This window comes from Beta vulgaris, chromosome 1, assembly GCF_026745355.1.
Source record: "Beta vulgaris subsp. vulgaris cultivar EL10 chromosome 1, EL10.2, whole genome shotgun sequence".
NCBI lineage: Eukaryota > Viridiplantae > Streptophyta > Magnoliopsida > Caryophyllales > Amaranthaceae > Beta > Beta vulgaris.
The window spans coordinates 40,585,715-40,595,978 of record NC_079202.1 but is presented as its reverse complement, the minus strand read 5'-3'; the positions used below and the strand labels follow the sequence as shown (position 1 = coordinate 40,595,978).

Below are 10,264 nucleotides of genomic sequence, written 5' to 3'. Positions count from 1 at the left end.
TGGCACGAGTGTTTTGCATGATATAATTTATATTGACATGGTATAGTGTATTTTGAAATAATATAGTGTGTTTTGACATGATAGTGTTTTACTGTGTTTTTTGGCATGATAGTGTTACATGATATAGTGTGTTTTGACATGATATAATGTATTTTGAGATGATATAGTGTAGTTTATTTGTATATCATACAAAATTATCATAATCGATCGTTATCGTGTTGACATGATAGTGTACTTTGACATGATATAATTAGCACTATATGCACGCAATGCGTGCAACTGTATATTATCTTGTATTTGGTTGATAATTGAACAACTCTCCTTTCAAACAATGCTCTACGTTATGTCTTTTATTTATTTAAAAATCCATATATTTTATATGTGTATTTATGAGTAGTCTTTCAATTTAAATTTATTAGGTGATTGATGTTTTGAGCATACTATGGTGAATACTGAATAATGCTTCAACAAAAATAATTATAAATTGATATTATCAAATGATGTTTGTTCATCTATTTAATCTCTATTATTATCTCAACTAATTGTGAGCCCGATTTTTTTTTTGAATATTATCAAAATTTCTTAATTCTTTTATGGTTTCTTTATGCATATTATTTGAAATTGTTATTCCAACTAAGAGTTTAGATAGTAAGAATCTTTGTAAATCTTTGTTTTAATAATTGTTTGGAAATTAATTTAATCCTCAGTTTATATTTTAAATTGCGAGTTTCTTCTATTTATACTTTTCAATGTATGTCTTTCTAGTAATGTAGAACTTTCCTGAATACCTATATTTATAAATGAGGAAAGAATCAAGAAAATTTATTCTTTATTATTTTTTGTGAGATTAAGAGTATATAAGTCTTTTCAAAAGTGGACACCATAACTTCCCTTGGCTTATATAATAGAGATATGTTTTGACATGATAGAGTGTATGTTTATTCTGAACCACTGTTTTTGTTAAAATTTTAGAATGAGAGAATCTTATTGAAGAGAGAGAAAATCACAAATTTTGAAAAGTGGGAGTAACTAGTTTGTAGCGGCGCACGTACCTAGACTTGGTCCACAATATTTTTGATGTGACCTGGATCTAGACGGATTGTTAAACCTGATTTAACTTGAGCACAAAAGCGGCTTGTACCCACGTCGGGTAACTCGGCAGTCTTTCTATCGAAGTGAGAGTGTCTTGTAGTTGTATCACTCCTCCTTTCCTCAAACACATACTCAATCTCTCTCTCTACAAGGTCCGATATTAATTCCAATGTCGTCAAACAATCCTTCCCAACTTCTTCCCTCAGGTTTTCTTTTGTTTCCTTCTGCTTGTACTCTTCATTCTTTTTATATGCTTTTTTTGAGTTTATTATAACTGAATTCTTTTGGGTGAATTACAGAGTTGATAGACAGGTGCATAGGTTCGAAAATTTGGGTGATAATGAAGGGAGACAAAAGAACTTGTTGGCACTCTTCGAGGTTTCGACGTGTATGTGAACATGGTGCTTGAAGACGTTACTGAATAGTATGTTCTCTTTCTCTCTCCACCTTTTTTGCTTTCCAATTAGGGTTTTCAGTTTTCAAATGTTTTTTTCGGCGAATTAATTTATTGTATGTGAGCATATGTTCCGATTTAGGGTTTTAGCGTTCAACCAAATTCTATTTCCGGCAGTTGCTCTTATGTAGAATTTGTATAGTCTTTTTGTTCTTCTTTTATGAGGAAGGGTTGATAGTTTAAAGGGCTTTGTTATCCATCGCCCTGTATTATTGTATCTCGCACTAATTACGATTGGGAGTTACAGTTTTATACCCTTATAGGATCGCCTCCGGTTGGTTTTCCCCTCACCTGCCATCCTTCTCCTTCCTTCAGCGCCCAACCCTTGTTACTACAAGCCACCGCTGAATTGAACTGTAGAGTCAAGAAGACCTAACGATAGAATGTCTGTTTTAGCTAAGGAGGTGGACTTAGTAATGCAGTGGTTATTGGTTAGAGATGTTGGTTGGTGGCGATGGCCGGCTATGGCGGGCAGTTGAGTTGAGTTGGCCAGTGTTCGTGCCTTTGTGGTGCAATGGGTAGTAACATTTGAGTTAGGTATGATTGATTAAATTTCTTTTTTAGGGGTGGGGGTATGAGGTATAAATAGCAATACTATTCGTTTTCAGGGCTTTTTGAGGGTATTGTTGGGATATTTGGGAGAAATTTTTATTTAGGCTAGTGTCGAATGACGGTTAGTAAATGTAGGAGATGCTTATATTCTAATCTTTCTCATTTGTGAGTAACCGAATTCCTCCCTGAAAAGATTGATAGACTGATTTGTACAAATAGATGGATGGTGATTTACTCCTAGCCTGGAGTAGGCGTGACCTACTGGAATCTAGAATTAATAGTTTATGATAGCTAGTGGAATTACTGATGCTAATAGGAACCCGGTTTCCCCTGCCATTAATCAAGACAGAATACCTATAAAAATTCGAACCTAAAAAATAGCAGTACTTCAAGAACCTGAAATTTCAGCAAAATGCCCAGAATGATACAAATGGAAAAAATGCACACACAAGAATTTCAACCCAAATTGAAGTACCCAATGTGAAAAGAAGGAACAAAATTGAAGATGGTTAATGCAAATGGTAGATCTACAACACTAATTTTAGCACCTAATCATCAATAAAGCACCAATGTCATTAATTAGTAATGTTTTAGAGAATCAATAAATTTAAAAAATTCATGGGAAGACTCGGGAGAGAGAAATTCATGGGTGGCATCAAGTCAAAAAGATAGTTTGGTCCTTTCCTTACTGAATGTTATTAAACTCGCCTACAGTTGGTGATTTTTCTGCATTTAGTAGTCTTGCATTCTTTGCAAGTTTGTTCCTCAATCTGTTACTCATAGTTTATAGGACTTATTTTCTGGGTAGATATTTTTAGTTTTATTTTGTTATACCATTTCGGTGCATTTTGCAAATTTATGAGACTCCGGGGATATTATTGTATATACAAGAGGGCACCAAAAGGTTGAGTTTTAATGTGCAATTATAAGGAAAGCATGCAGATCCTCACATTAAGAGCATGAGGTTATGGTTAAGAGAATTTTCGCCTGGCCATAAACCCGCATTTTCTACCTAAATATTGAATAGCGTGTCCAAGTGCAAGGCGAGTCCATGTAACAGAGTATACTGTAGGAAAGACAGGTGCAATAACCTACGACTGGTACATGAAGTTGTGCACCTCTTGTTTTTTTAGCAAGGCGCGTTGATGAGGTCATGAGAGATGGAGGTGTCGAGGTGGAATACAACCTAGAAGACACTTTAGCAGATTTAAGAACATCAGGCAATCTCATAATCTGACAATATGTGCTTGGTAAAGTCAATGATGAATCTTGTTTGATTGGATACCCCTTTGTGAAACTTTTTCATTGGGATGCCTTTCAGTTTGTAACTTTATCAGCCTCTATATGAGGAGCATATGAGGAACCCTTTCAAAATATTGTCATGGGGGATTTACCTTGCCAAAAGTTTGGAACTTGATGGCTCCTTTTTCATTTTGTTGGTAACAGCTGTTTTGCTCGGAAAGGTTCTTTGGCAAGCAGGGTGGCCAATTTTAGCAAATATTCCATTGTTCGATCCTTTCCTTTTCATGTTGGGCATCGGTGCCCACATGACCATAGAAATATCAATTATCTGTGCATGCAGACTCATTAGTTATACAACTTGTACTGGTCGGTTCTAGACCTCTTTTTACAAGTTAATCAGCTAATTGGCTGGTGTGATTTTCCAGAAGGTGAAAGAGACACTGCTTAGTGATAGTTAAAAGGCAGACTAATCAAACTACCTTGTGTACGTGAAAGAAAATGGAAAGTTCCTATCTGGTGGGTGGATAGTTATTTTTGAGTAAAGCTGAGTGGATAGTTATTGACTATCTAGTGAGGGAAGGTTTTAGTTATTAGGGGAATGTTCATGTTACTTGGATTTTTCATTTTACCTTAAGTACCTCTTGCCAGTCGCTTCAACGTGACTTACGTGAGTATTGGTGGGTTCTGGTTACAAGCTATTAGCTAAGTGGCTGGTGTTCTTTTTTGGGGTGAAAGAGACACTGCTAGTGATAGTTAAGAGGCAGACTAATCAAACTGCCTTGAATACGTGAAAACAAATGGAAAGTGCTTTCTGCTAGGTGGATATTCATTGACTGACTAGTTATGAGGGGAATGTTCATGTTACTCTGACTTTTTTTAAGTACCCTGTGCCAGACACTTTGACTTTGACATGGGTATAGACCCTTCGAGAAATTATTGTGGGTCATAAGCCTAAAAAGTTTTCATGTATTAGTTGAGTTGGACACTTAAACATGTATCTGTGGTACTCAGAGTCTCAGTAACATAAGTTGTATATTTATGAAGATGACAAGAAAGGTGTTTAGTTAAGATTAAGATGTATTGATGTTATGATTTTGATGGTGTGTTTGAAGAGAAATATATACTTCCTCCGTTTCAAAATAGATGCTACATTGTTGATTTTTCCACTATTCATGAATGAGGTTTGACCATGCATTATTTACTATTAGGTAAAATCAAATGTTATAATGTAATATGTTGTTGGATTTGTCTTAATGTATATTTTCAGAAAATCAAAATTTTATACTTTACTCTAATACATAATTAAAGATATTAGTAGTCAAAGTAGTGTCTCGACAAGCGTTTTAGTCAACAATGTACCATCTATTTTGAAACGGAGGAAGTAATTTTATTCTTATGTTGAGTCGTTATGATCCCACGTTTAACTGTTTAATGTCTGTCATCATTTGAGTTGTATACCTATGGTGTTTGCATGTGCTGTATTGGGGGAGTTTAAATTTTTGTTCCAAACTAGAGCTGGGTAAATACTAAAATCTTATTCAACTTGGTAAAACTGATTTAAGCATTTATTTTCTTTTCACTGTATGACAGTGAAATTACAGCTGAAGGACGAAGAATCACAAAACTTGATCAGATTTTGCTCAACGGAAACAACATTGCCATTGTAAGTGACCGGTTTGGTTTTCTTTTGTGGAAAGTAAATTAATCGACACGGGCTAATTATGTCTTCTGATATTGGGTGATGCAGTTGGTTCCTGGTGGTTCGCCTGATTCAGAATGACAGCTTATTGCCTTTTAGTATGTGCCGTTATTCTTTTGGTGTTCATGACCTTGATAAGTTTTAGTTTACTGGGAAGTTTTGTCTGGTGAAAATCTATGATGCCTAAAGTTGATCATAAAGGGTCTCACTAGAAAAATTAGGGTGGCAATGATGTATTATTACTTACGTTCTATTATGGCAGTGAGGTTCCATTATTTGTAAAACCTAACACTGCCAGTGTTGGTACATCAGACCTTGCACTGAGAAATTAGTTGTGGATTAATAGATTGATACTGAGGCACTTGTATCCAATATTTTTACATTTACGAGCAGATCACATTCTTGTTGCATATGAACCTGCCTTTTAATGATGAACGTAATTCGTAAGGAAATCTATATTCGACGGAAGCATCCTATTGATTTTGGTTAAGTTGACTGCAAATGTTTTTTCTTTTTGGTGTGGAATCTTATAGGCTAGTTGCACTCCCAAGTGCCAAACTCGTCATTATTTTGAATATTGAGAAATGTGCAGTTTGTAACGCAATGCAGTTTTCCGTTGCCATAATATCTTTTGGAGTTTAGTGCAGTGTTTTCGTGTGTGCACCTTGCTAGTTTAGAAATGGATTATGATTTCGAGGAGTTTGAACTTTGAATATTGGAAGTTGAGATTTCAAAGGTTAGGTATGGATTTTTAATTGCATTGAAATTGAGGGAAAATTGGTATTTGTTAGATCAAGCAAGAGGAATTCAGCTCTGCATCCTTGATTTATGGAACAGTTTTGGACACCATTATGGCACTTCTAGGCGGAGGATTCGCAAGAACCCAAACTTCCAAACTGGTTACATGTTTTTCAAAATTATCAGCTTGTGAACTAGGGGTGTTAACGAGCCGAGTCGAGACCGAACAGGGCTAGGCTCGGCTCGAGATCGTGAGGGTCCGAGCTCGAAGCTCGTCGAGCTCGAAAATCCGAGCTCGGCTCGAGCTCGAGAAAAGAAAAATTCGGCTCGGCTGGAGGCTCGGCTCGAAAAAGCTCGAGAATGTTTCTGCTACATTTCAGCACGAAATGCATCGAATATCTAGTTTTTTCCAACGAACGAAATGCATACTTCAAACTTCGAATTCAGATTAGATAGAAAAACTTAGAATTCATCATACTATGGCACATAAATTCAGATTAAATCGAAAAAAACAAAAAAAATTAACGAAAACAAGTGGAACACTACTGGTCATCCTGCTCGCCGGCGAAGAAGATGTTGCTCGCCGCCGCAGACTGCTTCTCGCCACCAACACATAGGTATGGTACTCGAGATTGGGGTTTAGGGTTTTTCGAAAACCGTTGAAGAAGAACGGCTGAAATCTGAATGTTGGCGTTTAACATTCCAGTATTTCTTTTTGGTGTTTCAATGGTTTGTTTTGTTTTACATTTTATTTGGGCTGAGAAAAAAGCTCTTAGTTTGTATTTTTTAATTGGGCTAAAACTTTTAAATTGATATATATTTTTAAAGTGGACTTAAAATTGAAATTCAAGTTGGGTTAAAAATTAATGTACAAAAATTTTATTTTAAAATTTTTCGAACATGTTTGCCAGCTTTCGAGCCGAACTCTACTAGGCTCAGGCTTGGCTCGTTAAGGTCACGAGCCGATCTCGAACTCAAGCCGAGCCCTCTCGAGCCGAGCTTTGACCGAGCCGAGCTCGAACAGTTTGCGAGCCACCCTGGCTCATTAACACCCCTATTGTGAACTGAAGTTTCAAAACTACCATACAATAATCTCTCTATGCTTTGTTGTCTTGACTATGGACTGAAATAACACCAAGAGCCTCTACAGCCGACAAGACTGGCCAAGAATATGCTAAGATTGGTAAAGTAGCCTCTACACAGCCTACAAGAGTGGCCAAGAACATGCTAAGACTGGAAAAGTTTGGGAATCTTTCCTAGATTTAGAAAAAGCATCAACTTCGGAACCTCTAGACCAAGCTATCAATTTAGAACTTTCAAACCTTTGTCAAATCTAAGGAAGCCATCTTGAGCAAGCGGTTTCTACCAAAGGCGTTCAAGATGAACTTGCCAAACTAATAGCTCTTTGACTAATTATAGTTAACCAATAGGGAATTTCCATCCCTTTCATTTACTTAATAAGGTCACTCCTTTGCAAGGAAAGCGACCTTTGGATAATGGATGATTGATGACTAGAACAAGAGAAGCACGAAGACTTTTTCGATTGTTTCGTCTATCTATACCTAAGTGCTATGAACTGATATTGTACAGGAAGGGTTATTTAGATGTTATCTTGGGTAGTTAACTTGGGGAATAAGCTAGGTAGTTTTGATAAGGAAATTACTCTATATATAGGGTTAATTAGAGAGAGAAAAGCATGTTGAAAATTGATTAGAAAATTGGGTGAGCTTTAAGAGTTCAATGGGAGAAAACAAGCCTCTCGAAAGCTTGTAACTATCCTTTTATATTGTTGTAGTTTCAGTTTATCAAGCAAATAATTATTTTCTTCCTTAATTTTTGCCAGTAATTATGTCCAAGCTATGTTAATTCATAGCAAATGTTATCAGAGCGAACGATTCAGAGAGACTAATATATGATTTTCAGTTTTCAAATTTCTTAAAGGGAAAAAGAAAAAAAAAAAGAGAGAAGAAACCGCAATGGAGGTTGCAAGCAGATCGCAGCACAACAAATGCAATCATGGATCCAAGAATAGTTTGCCTAAATCACACGCAAAAATGATCAGGGAAATTCAGATCTTAAAGACAAAAGGTGAATCCGACAAGAGCTTCAAATTCATGAGTTTAATGGGAAAAATTTGAAGGATTGGATCCTTTAATTGGAGGATTTCTCTGAATTTTTTCAGATAAATGAGGAAGCGAAGTTGAAGGTGGCCATCATACTTGACGGTGATGTGCGGCAGTGGTTCGAATAGGAACACCGGCTACTGCCCTTCTATGATCGGCAAGAATTGAAGGGGCATGTGATGCGACACTTCTGTTCGTCATCGACACCTTTGTGGCAAGTAAAATCAGGTTTGACGCAGTGGAATGACAAGGAAGAGCACCTGAGTTTATCTTTAGGTTATGGTTATGGTTATGGTTATGGTTATGGTTATGGTTATGGTTATGGTGGAGAGGTTGAATTTGTAGGTGATGGTCATGGTGACCTATGTTTAATTGCCAGAAGGTTTAATGGTAGCGGTACCAAGGGCGGAAAATTTGGTGTGGTGTTAGAAGAACACCTCATAGATCTGGTGGTCGAAGTAGAAGAGGAGAAGAACAGTGGTTATGGGAGAGGTCCAAGCTTCCTTGGAGATGCTAGGTCGAATGGTGATTCCAGTGGTTCTGGTAGTGAAGAAACCGTTAGAGAGTTATTTGAGCGAGGCGGTGCCTGAGGTGCAGGATCCGATGGTGGTCCAGGTACTTTTGCCGGAGGTAAGACTGGTGGCAGAATTTATGACTGGGTTGAGAGAAGAATAGAAGGAAGAGATCATAAAGAAGCATCTATGGGTTGCGGATCTGGAAGAGCTCGGGGTTAATCTCCATGTATGATCACTAGTGGTGGTGGAATAAATAGTGAGGGAGACCTTTGGTGGTGCTACGAGGAAGATGAGCAATAGAGGCTTCTAGAGGTTGAAGAGTATAGGAGAAGCTGTCATCACTTTCAGTATGGGAAAATGAGTAAAATCTCTTGGCCCACATGCCATCAAAAAACAGAAAATGCATCAAGGAAATTCAACCATAAAAAGAAGGTAATTTTTTTCATTTGTTTTGATAAGGAGAACAAGCTTCGACTAACATCCTAGTCCGGCGGCCAACCTAAAACATACTCTCGGATGATAAGGGAGAAATTTATACAATAAGGAGGAAACCAATATAACAGGGAATGGTAGTCATGCGCCTTCTTAGCCATGAAATCAACAACCTTGTTAGCTTCGCGAAATCAGTGATGAAACTCGTACACCTGGAACCAAAGAGCATTCACACCTGCATTTTTAACAATGTTAGAAATCTCCCACGGAATACGCCAAGAATTCTTCATAGAATTGATGACCCCTAAATTATCGCCTTCTACAATGAGCTGAGAGATGTTAAGGAAAGAGGCTCCCTTAATGCCTTCACTAAGAGCCCAAGCCTCAGCTTGAATAATAGAAATGTGGGAACCTAAAGACTTAGCACCAGCTAAAAGAACTTCTCCAGCACTATTTCTAATCACAAAGCCTAAAGAGGCATAAAAAGAAGGTAATGAAGCACTGCATGTGCCTAACTCTTTATTTTCAAATCTCAATTTTGCTTGCCCTAAAGGAGGAAATCTCTTACTAAACTTACTCATCCCAGGCCCACAAACCCACTTTCTTTTACACCAAATTCTTTCAGCCCATATTTGCCTACCATTCTTCTACCTAACCCAAAATTTATTAAACCGGCCCAACTTCTTTCTTTCCAGCTTCATTCCTTTAGGATTTGCCTAACCCTATTTTCTTAAGCAACATGCTCAACCTTCCACATATTTTCCACCAACCCTTCAACTGACAAATCCAACATTCTTCTAAACTGAACTTTCCACCCACTTTTTCCACCAAGAAAACACCACCTCCAGCACCAGATGTACAAGGACTCACTGATGAAGAGCTTGAGCGTAAGTGGAAGTCGGACATCAATTTACAAAAAGCCATTGTCAAGTACTGCCGAGGCCGGGAATTCAGTGCTGAATACTATCCACCTTGAGTACAAGGTGGAAGTTTGGGAGCTGGTAATGCTATGAACTGATATTTTAGGGGAAAGGTATTTTAGATATTATCATGAGTAGTTCGCTTGTGAAATAAGTTAGGTAGTTGTGCTAAGAAAATTACTTTACATATAGGGTTAATTAGACAGAGAAAAGCATATTAAAAAATGATTAGAAAATTAGATGAGCTTTTAAGAGGTTAATGGGTGATAACAAGCCTCTCGAAAGCTTGTAACTATCCTTTATATTGATGTAATTGTAGTTTATCAATGTGATCCTTAATTTCTGCCATTAGCAGTGTCCAGCTATGTTAATTCATAGCACAAAAAGGGGAAGCAAGGCAATTTAATTTAAATTACTCGGGAAGCAATGGGGGTACCTTTTCACATGTTAATGTGTGTGTGTTCGAAACTATTGCTATGAAAATTTTAGAAGCGGTT

At 37.2% G+C, this 10,264-nt stretch overlaps 1 protein-coding gene across 1 annotated transcript; it reads left to right on the top strand.

Annotated features, from left to right (window-relative positions):
* Positions 1 to 1,045: 1,045 nt before the first annotated feature.
* LOC104905731 (sm-like protein LSM5) lies at positions 1,046 to 5,507 on the top strand. Its single transcript, XM_010694344.4, is given in 5 exon segments — positions 1,046 to 1,298; positions 1,392 to 1,444; positions 1,446 to 1,516; positions 4,931 to 5,003; positions 5,088 to 5,507. Coding segments are annotated over 5 exon segments (267 nt in total). The 5' UTR covers positions 1,046 to 1,261; the 3' UTR covers positions 5,121 to 5,507.
* Positions 5,508 to 10,264: the final 4,757 nt, after the last annotated feature.